This window comes from Oncorhynchus mykiss, chromosome 22 (assembly GCF_013265735.2).
Source record: "Oncorhynchus mykiss isolate Arlee chromosome 22, USDA_OmykA_1.1, whole genome shotgun sequence".
Taxonomy (NCBI): Eukaryota; Metazoa; Chordata; class Actinopteri; order Salmoniformes; family Salmonidae; genus Oncorhynchus; species Oncorhynchus mykiss.
Window position 1 is genome coordinate 46,868,795 of NC_048586.1, and position 18,817 is coordinate 46,887,611.

Here is an 18,817-nt window from a genome sequence, read left to right on the forward strand (position 1 = left end):
AAGGAGTAACAAAAATATTTATGAAATAACTAAGTATAAAACTACAAAGGAAAACTAACCTGTGAAGTGTGAAAGTAAGCATGTGAGGGGTGTAATGGAGATGAAGGTAAAATGGGTGTGTTAAAGGTGCACCTAATCAAAACCAATCAACCAGATCACAAAACAAAATGGTGCTTGTGGAGCGAGAGGGAGGATTGGGCACCAGGACCTTTTATCACCTAGTTGATCCCAAACCCAGGTGCAACTTGTCACCTTAACAACCCAATCAGCTCCACCTGTCCCCAATCTGCAAATAAAAACACAGAGGCATGGAGAGCGTAACAAACAGACTGGACCACAGTTTGGCCATCATTGTAAATAAGAATGTGTTCTTAACTGACTTGCCTCGTTAAATTAAATAAAAATTGTCCGCAGTCCTGTCTTCACAACTCCTTGGTTCAGTATGATCTTTTATCTTTACGTTTGATGGAACATTATGCTTAGTTTAGTTGGGATAGATGAACCACACTTTAAAGATGCAGAACAGGACTTTGTGTTGGGCAAGTTGTACAGAAGAGATTTGTCTGGAGATGTATCTACTACTAAGGAGGCCACTGTTTGCAGCTTAATTTGATCACAGGAGCAAAGATACATTCATGCTGCTGCAGTGTTAATACTGGGATGCTGGTTTGACGTGGCGTATGGAGCGTATGGCGCGTGGCGTATGGAGCCCGTATAATACAAATGTATTTAGCAGTAACATCTTGATGTTAGCTATGGATGAGGACTCACAGGTGTGAAGACTGACTACAATAGTAACCGTTTAGGAGAAGCAGGCAGCCAGGCAGACCTGGTGAGGCAAAGGACACATCGATAGAACAGCACAGATACACTGCTCAAAAAAATAAAGGGAACATTTAAACAACACAATGTAACTCCGAGACGCCGTGGAGAACGTTCTGCTGTCTGCAACAGCCAGACAGACCTGGTGAAGTAAAGGACAAATCAATAGAACAGCACATATATAACAGCCATCACAGAACACTTGACCACGTGATGAATTAATGGCAGGTAAATAAAGATGCATCTTTAATGAGTTAATGCAGGCATTCTCTCAGACAACAATCTTTTTCCAACATTGCAACAGAACACAGAATGACTGAGTAATTCCATGTAAAAGGATGTCACTTTCTGTCATTTACAAAATCTTCTAAATAGGCATCTGCCATACCACATAACAGCAGCTATGACACACTGTTAACGACCAACATGTGACCGACCCATCAATACACACATCATGGCTGTACGGCCAACGTGAACCATTCATGCAGGTTCAGATCAGGAAAAGTTTACATTTCTTCCATTGATGAATTGAATCATTTGAGGTCCTGACTGCTTAGAATGTGAAGCTGGCCTGACCCCTGACCCCTATAACAAAGACAGTAATAATGGACAGTGATACTCAGCACCCTGTACACGTCCAAGACTGTTGGAGCCTAGTTTGCACTGACTGGACTCAATTAATTAAAATCCTTTACAGATACTTGTAGATAATTGCAGAAAAAAATACAGGACCATGCATTAGTCTTTCCCATGTTTATCTTTTGCCAAGCACAATAGATTAAGAATATACCATGAGTGTACAAAACATTAGGAACACCTTCCTAATATTGAGTTGCAACCCCCTTTTGCTCTCAGAACAGCCCCAATTCTTCAGGGCATGCTCTAGAAGGTGTTGAAAGAGTTCCTCACTGATGCTGACTCCAATGCTTTCCACAGTTGTGTGAAGTTGGCTTGATGTCCTTTGGGTGGTGGACTATTCTTGATACACACAGGAAACTGTTGAGCGTGAAAAACCCTGCAGCGCTGCAGTTCTTGACACACTCAAACGGGTGCACCTGGCCCTTACTACCATACCCCGTTCAAAGGCACTTAAATCTTTTGTCTAGCCCACTCACCCTCTGAATGGCACGCATACATAATGTCATGTCTCAAGGCTTATAAATCCTTATTTACCATGTATCCTCCCCTTCATTTACACTGATTGAAGTGGATTTAACAAGTAAGGGATCATAGCTTTCACCAGTCTATGTCATGGAAAGAGAAAGTGTTCTTAATGTTTTGTATACTCAGTGTATAAATATTTGCATGTTGGTAGTAGTATGGAAACCTAAATCTCTTGAAGTTGAATCTATAGATTGCTCTTTGCATAAGTCTCCCATCATCCAATCGGAGACTGTTTGGGGAAAGAGCCTTTCCTATTCGTCCAATACTTTTTCTAGTGTAGAGGCAGAGACTATCGACATGTTCAAGTCTTCCATACAATAATAACAGCATCAACACAGTCTTTTAACACCAGGAAACACCTTCTGAAGATGGTTGAACAGTCATTTACATAGAAATGGTGCCATCAATATGGGGCATACTCATCTTCTAAAAAGTGTAAAGAATTGACTTTGCACTGAAAGTGTTCACGATTTTTAATGTCTAGTCACAAAATGGGCTTAACATTACAAATATATAATATTTCCCATGAATCAAACGCTTAACACGTCCCTATAGAACTCCATATCAAAATTACTATGGGAACTAGTGCAATCTGGAGGCAGCCTGGTCTGTGGGACGGGGCAGCCTGGTCTGTGGGACGGGGCAGCCTGGTCTGTGGGACGGGGCAGCCTGGTCTGTGGGACGGGGCAGCCTGGTCTGTGGGACGGGGCAGCCTGGTCTGTGGGACGGGGCAGCCTGGTCTGTGGGACGGGGCAACCTGGTCTGTGGGACGGGGCAGCCTGGTCTGTGGGAAGGGGCAGCCTGGTCTGTGGGACGAGGCAGGTACAGAGTCAAATAGAGAGAACACAGTGGATCAGCTCCAATGGCAGATAGATTAAGGCCATTTGAAATGACAGAAAAATAGCGACAAAACTTGAGGACCAAAACCAAACGTTACTTTCTACCAGTTGGAGTCAGTCTCCCATGCTACCAGCCCTGTTCAGATAGAAACCAATAGGATGAGACGGACAGTCTATGAGGGAACTGGGGGGATCTCTTCTTCATAGTCCTGTGTCCCCATGGTGTCTCAGCTCTGTCTGGATTAGAGGGCTGCCTCAGCTCTCAGTCTGGATCAGAGGGCTGCCTCAGCTCTCAGTCTGGATCAGAGAGCTGCCTCAGCTCAGTCTGGATCAGAGGGCTGCCTCAGCTCTCAGTCTGGATCAGAGGGCTGCCTCAGCTCTCAGTCTGGATCAGAGGGCTGCCTCAGCTCTCAGTCTGGATCAGAGGGCTACCTCAGCTCTCAGTCTGGATCAGAGGGCTGCCTCAGCTCTCAGTCTGGATCAGAGGGCTGCCTCAGCTCTCAGTCTGGATCAGTGGGCTGCCTCAGCTCTCAGTCTGGATCAGTGGGCTGCCTCAGCTCTCTGTCTGGATCAGTGGGCTGCCTCAGCTCTCTGTCTGGATCAGTGGGCTGCCTCAGCTCTCTGTCTGGATCAGTGGGCTGCCTCAGCTCTCTGTCTGGATCAGTGGGCTGCCTCAGCTCTCTGTCTGGATCAGTGGGCTGCCTCAGCTCTCTGTCTGGATCAGTGGGCTGCCTCAGCTCTCTGTCTGGATCAGAGGGCTGTAGCAGTCAGGACTGTTTTAGGCGTTTCCTCGGCAGGCCGAAGGGCGGGCACTGTGCCGATGCCAAGGCTCTGAAGGCCTCGGCCACTAAGTGAGGGTGGGACTGGATCATTGACTTCCAGCCTGCCGTCTCCATTATGTCCGTGGCATGACTGCAATGCAACCACACAGACAGGAAATTAAAACAGAGACAATAAAAACCAATTTAGATGACTGGGGCTGTAATGATAGAATAAATACCCCCCTCCCATCCAGGTAGTCTATTAATCTCCCCCCCTGCCTGGCTCACTCTCTCTCCCCCCCTACCTGGCTCACTCTCTCCCCCCCTTGCCTGGCTCACTCTCTCCCCCCCCCATTGCCTGGCTCACTCTCTCTCCCCCCCTGCCTGGCTCACTCTCTCCCCCCCCTGCCTGGCTCACTCTCTCTCCCCCCTGCCTATCTTTGGAAGAGATAAGAGTTTGTTATTAAGCTGGTGTCATATATGCATGTATATCAGCTAGTTACATACTCCCCATTATTATTATTATTATTATGAGGTGCTGTGTCCATACCTGCTATTCCAGTTTTTCCCATCTTTACAGCCCAGCTGTCGGAGGACGCTGCACCTACAGGAGATAACAGAGCAGCGCTGAGAGAAGGTAAACACGGCTGGCAGGAGGGATTCATCACTGGGGCTTTCTACAGATACTTGCCTGTTGATAAAATCTATGGCTTGTGCTTTGAGCTGCTCTGCACTGTGTAAGTCCGCCAGGATCAGGGTATCAGCCACGTTCTCCACAGAGAGGCTGGTGCACAGAGCCTCTTCACACATCACCTTTAAACGCTCCAAGGCATACTGGTGGAGAGAGAGGAGAGGGTTAGGGGTGGTTAGGAGTCGGTCTGAATAGAAGAATAACAGTTTACTGGGAGAGAAGAGAATTGACTCTGTACCGGTACCCCCTGTATATAGCACCGCTATTGTTATTTTACTGCTGCTCTTAAATGATTTGTTATTCTCATCTCTTACTTTTTTTTTATATAGGCATTTTCTTAAAACTGCATTGTTGTAAGTCGGCAATTCACTGTAAGGTCTACCTACACCTGTTGTATCCGGCGCATGTGACAAATACAATTTGATTTGATTGTAGGGTTACAGTCATCTTGGGTCCTGGACTCTATCCACGCATTTCAAGGCTGCTTTGAAACAATGACTGGTAAATGATCCAGGAACAGCTCAGTTAATCCCTACCATTGTGACAATGAGTCGTCATAATGCTGCATTAAAAATACATTATCCTAGGGGCGTTGGCAGACACAATGTAAGTCATTTAATTTATGTCCCCCTAATTGTCCTGAATACCTTTGTTAATCCTACAGCTAATGTATGCAGTAATCATGCGCCTATGAACCAGAGTTACACTGTTAGCACTGAGGTGGTGTGTCCCAGTAGGGAGACCACTGAGGTGGTGTCCTAGTAGGAAGACCACTTTATGCAGCTCACCCTGCACTACCAGCTCCAATATGAATAACATGAGCAAGTCTACTTCTGATAAGCTTCCCAGTAAAGCATTTAAAAACAATCAAGCAACGAGGAAAAGTGCTAAAAATAGCCCATATTAAGAAACAAGGTCCATGAAGTGGAAAACTTGCTTGTTACAGATGACATTCATATTCTGACTATCTCTGACACTAATTTAGATAATACCTTTGATGATACAGTGGTAGCAAGACTAGTTATAACATTTTCCGAAAATAAAGAAATGCCAACAGAGACGGTGTTGCGATCTATATTCAGAACCACATTCCTGTAAAGCTTAGAGACGATCTCATGTTGAAGTAATATGGCTACAGGTTCATCTGCCTCACCTAAAGCCCATTCTGGTGGGAAGCTGCTATAGACCACCAAGTGCTAACAGTCAGTATCTGGATAATATGTGTGAAATGGTTGATAATGTATGTGATATCAACCTGGAGGTATATTTTCTGGGTGATTTAAATACTGACTGGCTTTCATCAAGCTGCCCACTCAAGAGAAAGCTTCAACCTGTAATTAGTGCCTGCAACATGGATCAGGTTATCAGTCAACCTACCAGGGTAGTTACAAACAGCACAGGAATGAAATAATGTATTGATCACATCTTTACTAATGCTGCAGAAATGTGCTTTAAAGCAGTATCCAGATTCATCGGATGTAGTGATCCCTATATCGTAGCCATGTCTAGGGAAACCAAAGTCCCAAAGGCTGGGCCTAATATAGTGTATAAGAGGTCATACAATAACTTACATAGTGATTCATATGTTGAAGATGTAAATAATATTTGTTGGTCTGTGGTGTGTAATGAGGAGCAACCAGACGCTGCACTTGACACATTTAAGAAACAACTTATTCCAGTTACTAATTACCCATTAAGAAAATGACTGTAAAAAAAGTTAAATCCCTGTGGGTTGATGAGGAATTGAAACATTGTATGGTTGAGAGGGATGAGGCAAAAGGAATGGCAAATAAGTCTGGCAGCACAACTGATTGGCAAACGTACTGCAAATTAAGAAATCATGTGACTAAACTGAATAAAAATAAACTATACTATGAAACAAAGATAAATTATATAAAGAATGATAGTAAAAAGCTTTGGGGCACCTTAAACAACATTTTGGGAAAAAAAGCAGACTCGGCTCCATTATTCATTGAAACAGATGGCTCATTCATCACAAAGCCCACTGATATTGCAAACTACTTTAATTACTTTTTCATTGACAAGATAAGCAAACTTAGGGATGACATGCCGGCAACAAACGCTGACACTACACATCCAAGTATATCTGACCAAATTACTTTTGAATTCCGTAAAGTGAGTGTGGAAGAGGTGAAAAAAAATTGTCAATCAACAATAACAAGCCACATCGGTGGATTGTTATAGCAGACGATATTGCCACTCCTATTTGCCACATCTTCAATTTAAGCCTACTAGAGAGTGTGTGGCCTTCAGGCCTGGAGGGAAGCTAAAGTCATTACGCTACCTAAGAATAGTAAAGCCCCCTTTACTGGCTCAAATAGCCAACCAATCAGCCTGTTACCAACCCTTAGTAAACTTCTGGAAAAAATTGTGTTTGACCAGATACAATGATATTTCACAGTATACTAATTGACAACAGAATTTCAGCAAGCTTTAGAGAAGGACAATCAACAAGCACAGCACTTACACAAATGACTGATGATTGGCTGAGAAAAATGTATCATAAAATGATTGTGGGGACTGTCTTGTTAGACTCGAATCAAATTGTATTTGTCACGTGCGCCAAATACAACAGGTGTCGACCTAACAGTGAAATGCTTACTTACAAGCCCATAACCAACAATGCAGTTTTAAGAAAATACCTAAACAAGTAAGAGTTAAGAATAACAAATAATTAAAGAGCAGCAGTAAATAACAAGAGCGAGGCTATATACAGGGGGTACCGGTACAGAGTCAATGTGGAGGCTATATACAGGGAGTACCGGTACAGAGTCAATGTGGAGGCTATATACAGGGGGTACCGGTACAGAGCTAATGTGCGGGGCACCGGTGTCGAGGTAATTGAGGTAATATGTAGATAGAGTTATTAAAGTGACTATGCATAGATAATAACAGAGTAGCAGCAGTGTAGAAGACAGGGGGAAGGGAGGGGGGGCAATGCAAATAGTTCGGGTAGCCATTTGATTAGATGTTCAGGAGTCTTATGGCTTCAGGGTAGAAGCTGTTTAGAAGCCTCTTGAACCTAGACTTGGCGCTCCGGTAGCAGATAAAACACCTTGACTAGGGTGGCTGGAGTCTGACAATGTTTAGGGCCCGTCTGAAGTTTGCTAGAGAGCATTTGGATGATCCAGAAGAAGATTGGGAGAATGTCATATGGTCAGATGAAACCAAAATATAACTTTTTGGTAAAAACTCAACTCGTCGTGTTTGGAGGACAAAGAATGCTGAGTTGCATCCAAAGAACACCATACCTACTGTGAAGCATGGGGGTGGAAACATCATGCTTTGGGGCTGTTTTTCTGCAAAGGGACCAGGACAACTGATCCGTGTAAAGGAAAGAATGAATGGGGCCATGTATCGTGAGATTTTGAGTGAAAACCTCCTTCCATCAGCAAGGGCATTGAAGATGAAACATGGCTGGGTCTTTCAGCATGACAATGATCCCAAACACACCGCCCGGGCAACGAAGGAGTGGCTTCGTAAGAAGCATTTCAAGGTCCTGGAGTGGCCTAGCCAGTCTCCAGATCTCAACCCCATAGAAAATATTTGAAGGGAGTTGAAAGTCTGTGTTGCCCAGCAACAGCCCCAAAACATCACTGATCTAGAGGTGATCTGCATGGAGGAATGGGCCAAAATACCAGCAACAGTGTGTGAAAACCTTGTGAAGACTTACAGAAAACATTTGATCTCTGTCATTGCCAACAAAGTGTATATAACAAAGTATTGAGATAAACTTTTGTTATTGACCAAATACTTATTTTCCACCATAATTTGCAAATAAATTCATTAAAAATCCTACAATGTGATTTTCTGGATTTTTTTTCTCATTTTGTCTATCATAGTTGAAGTGTACCTATGATGAAAATTACAGGCCTCTCTCATCTTTTTAAGTGGGAGAACTTGCACAATTGGTGGCTGACTAAATACGTGTTTGCTCCATTGTATGTGGTGGTATTGAACATGTTGTGTTGTGGGTATGTGCTGGTATTGAACATGTTGTGGATATGTGGTTGTATTGAACATGTTGTGTTGTGGATATGTGGTGGTATTGAACATGTTGTGTTGTGGATATGTGGTGGTATTAAACATGTTGTGGTATTGAACATGTTGTGTTGTGGATATGTGGTGTTATTGAACATGTTGTGGTATTGAACATGTTGTGAATATGTGGTGGTATTGAACATGTTGTGGATATGTGGTGGTATTGAACATGTTGTGGATATGTGGTGGTATTGAACATGTTGTGGATATGTGGTGGTATTGCACATGTTGTGTTGTGGATATGTGGTGGTATTGAACATGTTGTGTTGTGGATATGTGGTGGTATTGAACATGTTGTGTTGTGGATATGATGTGGTATTGAACATGTTGTGGATATGTTGTGGTATTAAACATGTTGTGTTGTGGATATGTGGTGGTATTGATTATGTTGTGGATATGTGGTGGTATTGAACATGTTGTGGATATGTGGCGGTATTGAACATGTTGTGTTGTGGATATGTGGTGGTATTGAACATGTTGTGTTGTGGATATGTGGTGGTATTGAACATGTGTTGTGGATATGATGTGGTATTGAACATGTTGTGGATATGTGGTGGTATTGAACATGTTGTGTTGTGGATATGTGGTGGTATTGAACATGTTGTGTTGTGGATATGTGGTGGTATTGAACATGTTGTGTTGTGGATATGCGCTGTTATTGAACATGCTGTGGATATGTGGTGGTATTGAACATGTGTTGTGGATATGTGGTGGTATTGAACATGTTGTGGATATGTGGTGGTATTGAACATGTGTTGTGGATATGTTGTGGTATTAAACATGTTGTGTTGTGGATATGTGGTGGTATTGAACATGTTGTGTTGTGGATATGTGGTGGTATTGAACATGTTGTGTTGTGGATATGTGGTGGTATTGAACATGTTGTGTTGTGGATATGCGCTGTTATTGAACATGCTGTGGATATGTGGTGGTATTGAACATGTGTTGTGGATATGTGGTGGTATTGAACATGTTGTGGATATGTGGTGGTATTGAACATGTTGTGTTGTGGATATGTGGTGGTATTGAACATGTTGTGTTGTGGATATGATGTGGTATTGAACATGTTGTGGATATGTGGTGGTATTGAACATGTTGTGTTGTGGATATGTGGTGGTATTGAATGTGTTGTGGATATGTGGTGGTATTGAACATGTTGTGTTGTGGATATGCGCTGGTATTGAACATGCTTTGGATATGTGGTGGTATTGAACATGTTGTGTTGTGGATATGTGGTGGTATTGAACATGTTGTGGATATGTTGTGGTATTAAACATGTTGTGTTGTGGATATGTGGTGGTATTGATTATGTTGTGGATATGTGGTGGTATATAACGTGTTGTGGATATGTGGTGGTATTGAACATGTTGTGTTGTGGATATGTGGTGGTATTGAACATGTTGTGTTGTGGATATGCGCTGTTATTAAACATGCTGTGGATATGTGGTGGTATTGAACATGTGTTGTGGATATGTGGTGGTATTGAACATGGTGTGGATATGTGGTGGTATTGAACATGTTGTGTTGTGGATATGTGGTGGTATTGAACATGTTGTGTTGTGGATATGATGTGGTATTGAACATGTTGTGGATATGTGGTGGTATTGAACATGTTGTGTTGTGGATATGTGGTGGTATTGAATGTGTTGTGGATATGTGGTGGTATTGAACATGTTGTGTTGTGGATATGCGCTGGTATTGAACATGCTTTGGATATGTGGTGGTATTGAACATGTTGTGTTGTGGATATGTGGTGGTATTGAACATGTTGTGTTGTGGATATGTGGTGGTATTGAACATGTTGTGGATATGTGGTGGTATTAAACATGTTGTGGATATGTGGTGTTATTAAACATGTTGTGTTGTGGATATGTGGAGGTATTGAACATGTTGTGGATATGTGGTGGTATTGAACATGTGTTGTGGATATGTGGAGGTATTGAACATGTTGTGGATATGTGGTGATATTGAACATGTTGTGGATATGTGGTGGTATTAAACATGTTGTGGATATGTGGTGTTATTAAACATGTTGTGTTGTGGATATGTGGAGGTATTGAACATGTTGTGGATATGTGGTGGTATTGAACATGTGTTGTGGATATGTGGAGGTATTTAACATGTTGTGGAAATGTGGTGGTATTGAACATGTTGTGGATATGTGGAGGTATTGAACATGTTGTGAGTATGTGTTGGTATTGAACATGTTGTGGATATGTGGAGGTATTTAACATGTTGTGGATATGTGGAGGTATTAAACATGTTGTGGATATGTGGTGGTATTGAACATGTTGTGGATGTGTGGAGGTATTGAACATGTTGTGAGTATGTGGAGGTATTGAACATGTTGTGAGTATGTGGAGGTATTGAACATGTTGTGTTGTGGATATGTGGTGGTATTGAACATGTTTTGTTGTGGATATGTGGGGGTATTTTACATGTTGTGGATATGTGGTGGTATTGAACATGTTGTGGATATGTGGAGGTATTGAACATCTTGTGGATATGTGGTGGTATTGAACATGTTGTGATGTGGATATGTGGTGGTATTAAACATTTTGTGTTGTGGATATGTGGGGGTATTGAACATGTTGTGGATATGTGGTGGTATTGAACATGTTGTGTTGTGGATATGTGGTGGTATTGAACATGTGTTGTGGATATGTGGTGTTATTGAACATGGGGGATATGTGGTGGTATTGAACATGTTGTGTTGTGGATATGTGGTGGTATTGAACATGTTGTGGTATTGAACATGTTGCGGATATGTGGTGGTATTAAACATGGGGATATGTGGTGGTATTGAACATGTTGTGTTGTGGATATGTGGTGGTATTGAACATGTTGTGTTGTGGATATGTGGTGTTATTGAATGTGTTGTAGATATGTGGTGATATTGAACACGTTGTGGATATGTTGTGGTATTAAACATGTTGTGTTGTGGATATGTGGTGGTATTGAATATGTTGAGGATATGTTGTGGTATTAAACATGTTGTGTTGTGGATATGTGGTGGTATTGAACATGTGTTGTGGATATCAAATCAAATTTTATTTGTCACATACACATGGTTAGCAGATGTTAATGCGAGTGTAGCGAAATGCTTGTGCTTCTAGTTCTGACAATGCATTAATAACAAGTAATCTAACTAACAATTCCAAAACTACTGTCTTGTACACAGTGTAAGGGGATAAAGAATATGTACATAAGGATATATGAATGAGTGATGGTACAGAGCAGCATAGGCAAGATACAGTAGATGGTATCGAGTACAGTATGTACAAATGAGATGAGTATGTAAACAAAGTGGCATAGTTTAAAGTGGCTAGTGATGCATGTATTACATAAGGATACAGTCGATGATATAGAGTACAGTATATACGTATGCATATGAGATGAATAATGTAGGGTAAGTAACATTATATAAGGTAGCATTGTTTAAAGTGGCTAGTGATATATTTACATCATTTCCCATCAATTCCCATTATTAAAGTGGCTGGAGTTGAGTCAGTGTCAGTGTGTTGGCAGCAGCCACTCAGTGTTAGTGGTGGCTGTTTAACAGTCTGATGGCCTTGAGATAGAAGCTGTTTTTCAGTCTCTCGGTCCCAGCTCATCTGTAGAAGTTTGTGAGTGCTTTTGGTGACAAGCCGAATTTCTTCAGCCTCCTGAGGATGAAGAGGCGCTGCTGCGCCTTCTTCACGATGCTGTCTGTGTGAGTGGACCAATTCAGTTTGTCTGTGATGTGTATGCCGAGGAACTTAAAACTTGCTACCCTCTCCACTACCGTTCCATCGATGTGGATAGGGGGGTGTTCCCTCTGCTGTTTCCTGAAGTCCACAATCATCTCCTTAGTTTTGTTGACGTTGAGTGTGAGGTTATTTTCCTGACACCACACTCCGAGGGTCCTCACCTCCTCCCTGTAGGCCGTCTCGTCGTTGTTGGTAATCAAGCCTACCACTGTTGTGTCGTCCGCAAACTTGATGATTGAGTTGGAGGCGTGCGTGGCCACGCAGTCGTGGGTGAACAGGGAGTACAGGAGAGGGCTCAGAACGCACCCTTGTGGGGCCCCAGTGTTGAGGATCAGCGGGGAGGAGATGTTGTTGCCTACCCTCACCACCTGGGGGCGGCCCGTCAGGAAGTCCAGTACCCAGTTGCACAGGGCGGGGTCGAGACCCAGGGTCTCGAGCTTGATGACGAGCTTGGAGGGTACTATGGTGTTGAATGCCGAGCTGTAGTCGATGAACAGCATTCTCACATAGGTATTCCTCTTGTCCAGATGGGTTAGGGCAGTGTGCAGTGTGGTTGAGATTGCATCGTCTGTGGACCTATTTGGGCCGTAAGCAAATTGGAGTGGGTCTAGGGTGTCAGGTAGGGTGGAGGTGATATGGTCCTTGACTAGTCTCTCAAAGCACTTCATGATGACGGATGTGAGTGCTACGGGGCGGTAGTCGTTTAGCTCAGTTACCTTAGCTTTCTTGGGAACAGGAACAATGGTGGCCCTCTTGAAGCATGTGGGAACAGCAGACTGGTATAGGGATTGATTGAATATGTCTGTAAACACACCGGCCAGCTGGTCTGCGCATGCTCTGAGGGCGCGGCTGGGGATGCCGTCTGGGCCTGCAGCCTTGCGAGGGTTAACACGTTTAAATGTCTTACTCACCTCGGCTGCAGTGAAGGAGAGACCGCATGTTTTCGTAGCAGGCCGTGTCAGTGGCACTGTATTGTCCTCAAAGCGGGCAAAAAAGTCATTTAGTCTGCATGGGAGCAAGACATCCTGGTCCGTGACTGGGCTGGATTTCTTCCTGTAGTCCGTGATTGACTGTAGACCCTGCCACATGCCTCTTGTGTCTGAGCCGTTGAATTGAGATTCTACTTTGTCTCTGTACTGGCGCTTAGCTTGTTTGATAGCCTTGCGGAGGGAATAGCTGCACTGTTTGTATTCGGTCATGTTACCAGACACCTTGCCCTGATTAAAAGCAGTGGTTCGCGCTTTCAGTTTCACACGAATGCTGCCATCAATCCACGGTTTCTGGTTAGGGAATGTTTTAATCGTTGCTATGGGAACGACATCTTCAACGCACGTTCTAATGAACTCGCACACCGAATCAGTGTATTCGTCAATGTTATCTGACGCAATACGAAACATCTCCCAGTCCACGTGATGGAAGCAGTCTTGGAGTGTGGAGTCAGCTTGGTCGGACCAGCGTTGGACAGACCTCAGCGTGGGAGCCTCTTGTTTTAGTTTCTGTCTGTAGGCAGGGATCAACAAAATGGAGTCGTGGTCAGCTTTTCTGAAAGGGGGGCGGGGCAGGGCCTTATATGCGTCGCGGAAGTTAGAGTAACAATGATCCAAGGTCTTTCCACCCCTGGTTGCGCAATCGATATGCTGATAAAATTTAGGGAGTCTTGTTTTCAGATTAACCTTGTTAAAATCCCCAGCTACAATGAATGCAGCCTCCGGATAAATCGTTTCCAGTTTCCAGACCGCCTCGTTTCCCTCTCTTTCGGAGTCGTTTTTTTGGGTCGCTGCATAGCGTCCACTCCGTTGTCCTGTTTGTAAGGCAGAACACAGGATCCGCGTCGCGAAAAACATATTCTTGGTCGTACTGATGGTGAGTTGACGCTGATCTTATATTCAGTAGTTCTTCTCGACTGTATGTAATGAAACCTAAGATGACCTGGGGTACTAATGTAAGAAATAACACGTAAAAAAACAAAAAACTGCATAGTTTCCTAGGAACGCGAAGCGAGGCGGCCATCTCTGTCGGCGCCGGAAGTTCAGGGATATGTGGTGGGTTTGAACATGTTGTGGATATGTTGTGGTATTAAACATGCTGTGTTGTGGAAATGTGGTGGTATTGAACATGTTGTGATGTGGATATGTGGTGGTGTTGAACATGTTGTGGATATGTTGTGGTATTAAACATGCTGTGTTGTGGAAATGTGGTGGTATTGAACATGTTGTGATGTGGATATGTGGTGGTGTTGAACATGTTGTGGATATGTTGTGGTATTGAACATGATGTGGATATGTGGTAGTATTGAACATGTGTTGTGGATTTGTGGTAGTATTGAACATGTGTTGGTATTGAACATCTTGTGGATATGTTGTGGTATTAAACATGTTGTGTTGTGGATATGTGGTGGTATTGATTATGTTATGGATATGTGGTGTTATTGAACATGTTGTGTTGTGGATATGTGGTGGTATTGAACATGTTGTGTTGTGGATATGTGGAGGTATTGAACATGTTGTGGATATGTGGTGGTATTGAACATGTTGTGGATATGTGGAGCTATTGAACATGTTGTGGGAATGTGGAGGTATTGAACATGTTGTGTTGTGGATATGTGGTGGTATTGAACATGTTGTGTTGTGGATATGTGGTGGTATTGAACGTGTTGTGGATATGTGGTGGTATTGAACATGTTGTGTTGTGGATATGTGGGGGTATTGAACATGTAGTGGATATGTGGTGGTATTGAACATGTTGTGTTGTGGATATGTGGGGGTATTGAAAATGTTGTGGATATGTGGTGGTATTGAACATGTTGTGGATATGTGGTGGTATTGACGTGTTGTGTTGTGGATATGTGGTGGTATTGATTATGTTATGGATATGTGGTGGTATTGAACATGTTGTGTTGTGGATATGTGGTGGTATTGAACATGTGTTGTGGATATGTGGAGGTATTGAACATGTTGTGGATATGTGGTGTTATTGAACATGTTGTGGATATGTGGAGGTATTGAACATGTTGTGGATATGTGGAGGCATTGAACATGTTGTGGATATGTGGAGGTATTGAACATGTTGTGGAGATGTGGGGTTATTGAACATGTTGTGGAGATGTGGGGGTATTGAACATGTTGTGGATATGTGGTGGTATTGAACATGTTGTGGGTATGTGGAGCTATTGAACATGTTGTGGGTATGTGGAGGTATTGAACATGTTGTGTTGTGCATATGTGGTGGTATTGAACATGTTGTGTTGTGGATATGTGGTGGTATTGAACATGTTGTGTTGTGGATATGTGGTGGTATTGATTATGTTATGGATATGTGGTGGTATTGAACATGTTGTGTTGTGGATATGTGGAGGTATTGAACATGTTGTGGATATGTGGTGGTATTGAACATGTTGTGGATATGTGGAGGTATTGAACATGTTGTGGATATGTGGAGGCATTGAACATGTTGTGGATATGTGGAGCTATTGAACATGTTGTGGGAATGTGGAGGTATTGAACATGTTGTGTTGTGGATATGTGGTGGTATTGAACATGTTGTGTTGTGGATATGTGGTGGTATTGAACGTGTTGTGGATATGTGGTGGTATTGAACATGTTGTGTTGTGGATATGTGGGGGTATTGAACATGTAGTGGATATGTGGTGGTATTGAACATGTTGTGTTGTGGATATGTGGGGGTATTGAAAATGTTGTGGATATGTGGTGGTATTGAACATGTTGTGGATATGTGGTGGTATTGACGTGTTGTGTTGTGGATATGTGGTGGTATTGATTATGTTATGGATATGTGGTGGTATTGAACATGTTGTGTTGTGGATATGTGGTGGTATTGAACATGTGTTGTGGATATGTGGAGGTATTGAACATGTTGTGGATATGTGGTGTTATTGAACATGTTGTGGATATGTGGAGGTATTGAACATGTTGTGGATATGTGGAGGCATTGAACATGTTGTGGATATGTGGAGGTATTGAACATGTTGTGGAGATGTGGGGTTATTGAACATGTTGTGGAGATGTGGGGGTATTGAACATGTTGTGGATATGTGGTGGTATTGAACATGTTGTGGGTATGTGGAGCTATTGAACATGTTGTGGGTATGTGGAGGTATTGAACATGTTGTGTTGTGCATATGTGGTGGTATTGAACATGTTGTGTTGAGGATATGTGGTGGTATTGAACATGTTGAGTTGTGGATATGTGGTGGTATTGATTATGTTATGGATATGTGGTGGTATTGAACATGTTGTGTTGTGGATATGTGGTGGTATTGAACATGTTGTGTTGTGGATATGTGGAGGTATTGAACATGTTGTGGATATGTTGTGGTATTAAACATGTTGTGTTGTGGATATGTGGTGGTATTGAACATGTGTTGTGGATATCAAATCAAATTTTATTTGTCACATACACATGGTTAGCAGATGTTAATGCGAGTGTAGCGAAATGCTTGTGCTTCTAGTTCTGACAATGCATTAATAACAAGTAATCTAACTAACAATTCCAAAACTACTGTCTTGTACACAGTGTAAGGGGATAAAGAATATGTACATAAGGATATATGAATGAGTGATGGTACAGAGCAGCATAGGCAAGATACAGTAGATGGTATCGAGTACAGTATGTACAAATGAGATGAGTATGTAAACAAAGTGGCATAGTTTAAAGTGGCTAGTGATGCATGTATTACATAAGGATACAGTCGATGATATAGAGTACAGTATATACGTATGCATATGAGATGAATAATGTAGGGTAAGTAACATTATATAAGGTAGCATTGTTTAAAGTGGCTAGTGATATATTTACATCATTTCCCATCAATTCCCATTATTAAAGTGGCTGGAGTTGAGTCAGTGTCAGTGTGTTGGCAGCAGCCACTCAGTGTTAGTGGTGGCTGTTTAACAGTCTGATGGCCTTGAGATAGAAGCTGTTTTTCAGTCTCTCGGTCCCAGCTCATCTGTAGAAGTTTGTGAGTGCTTTTGGTGACAAGCCGAATTTCTTCAGCCTCCTGAGGATGAAGAGGCGCTGCTGCGCCTTCTTCACGATGCTGTCTGTGTGAGTGGACCAATTCAGTTTGTCTGTGATGTGTATGCCGAGGAACTTAAAACTTGCTACCCTCTCCACTACCGTTCCATCGATGTGGATAGGGGGGTGTTCCCTCTGCTGTTTCCTGAAGTCCACAATCATCTCCTTAGTTTTGTTGACGTTGAGTGTGAGGTTATTTTCCTGACACCACACTCCGAGGGTCCTCACCTCCTCCCTGTAGGCCGTCTCGTCGTTGTTGGTAATCAAGCCTACCACTGTTGTGTCGTCCGCAAACTTGATGATTGAGTTGGAGGCGTGCGTGGCCACGCAGTCGTGGGTGAACAGGGAGTACAGGAGAGGGCTCAGAACGCACCCTTGTGGGGCCCCAGTGTTGAGGATCAGCGGGGAGGAGATGTTGTTGCCTACCCTCACCACCTGGGGGCGGCCCGTCAGGAAGTCCAGTACCCAGTTGCACAGGGCGGGGTCGAGACCCAGGGTCTCGAGCTTGATGACGAGCTTGGAGGGTACTATGGTGTTGAATGCCGAGCTGTAGTCGATGAACAGCATTCTCACATAGGTATTCCTCTTGTCCAGATGGGTTAGGGCAGTGTGCAGTGTGGTTGAGATTGCATCGTCTGTGGACCTATTTGGGCCGTAAGCAAATTGGAGTGGGTCTAGGGTGTCAGGTAGGGTGGAGGTGATATGGTCCTTGACTAGTCTCTCAAAGCACTTCATGATGACGGATGTGAGTGCTACGGGGCGGTAGTCGTTTAGCTCAGTTACCTTAGCTTTCTTGGGAACAGGAACAATGGTGGCCCTCTTGAAGCATGTGGGAACAGCAGACTGGTATAGGGATTGATTGAATATGTCTGTAAACACACCGGCCAGCTGGTCTGCGCATGCTCTGAGGGCGCGGCTGGGGATGCCGTCTGGGCCTGCAGCCTTGCGAGGGTTAACACGTTTAAATGTCTTACTCACCTCGGCTGCAGTGAAGGAGAGACCGCATGTTTTCGTAGCAGGCCGTGTCAGTGGCACTGTATTGTCCTCAAAGCGGGCAAAAAAGTCATTTAGTCTGCATGGGAGCAAGACATCCTGGTCCGTGACTGGGCTGGATTTCTTCCTGTAGTCCGTGATTGACTGTAGACCCTGCCACATGCCTCTTGTGTCTGAGCCGTTGAATTGAGATTCTACTTTGTCTCTGTACTGGCGCTTAGCTTGTTTGATAGCCTTGCGGAGGGAATAGCTGCACTGTTTGTATTCGGTCATGTTACCAGACACCTTGCCCTGATTAAAAGCAGTGGTTCGCGCTTTCAGTTTCACACGAATGCTGCCATCAATCCACGGTTTCTGGTTAGGGAATGTTTTAATCGTTGCTATGGGAACGACATCTTCAACGCACGTTCTAATGAACTCGCACACCGAATCAGTGTATTCGTCAATGTTATCTGACGCAATACGAAACATCTCCCAGTCCACGTGATGGAAGCAGTCTTGGAGTGTGGAGTCAGCTTGGTCGGACCAGCGTTGGACAGACCTCAGCGTGGGAGCCTCTTGTTTTAGTTTCTGTCTGTAGGCAGGGATCAACAAAATGGAGTCGTGGTCAGCTTTTCTGAAAGGGGGGCGGGGCAGGGCCTTATATGCGTCGCGGAAGTTAGAGTAACAATGATCCAAGGTCTTTCCACCCCTGGTTGCGCA

The 18,817-nt window shown here is 43.5% G+C and overlaps 1 protein-coding gene across 2 annotated transcripts in view; it reads right to left on the reverse strand.

The window, feature by feature from the left end:
• Positions 1-1,036: 1,036 nt before the first annotated feature.
• Positions 1,037-18,817, reverse strand: part of spopla (speckle type BTB/POZ protein like a) — a 104,302-nt gene continuing 86,521 nt past the window's right edge. For both annotated transcript variants that reach the window (XM_036959444.1, XM_036959443.1), the window contains exons 9-11: positions 4,278-4,420; positions 4,137-4,190; positions 1,037-3,737 (exon numbers count right to left, since the gene is read on the reverse strand). In XM_036959444.1, coding sequence (XP_036815339.1) covers positions 3,593-3,737; positions 4,137-4,190; positions 4,278-4,420 — 342 coding nt within the window. In that variant the 3' untranslated portion in view covers positions 1,037-3,592. The remainder of the gene's footprint in view (positions 3,738-4,136; positions 4,191-4,277; positions 4,421-18,817) is intronic.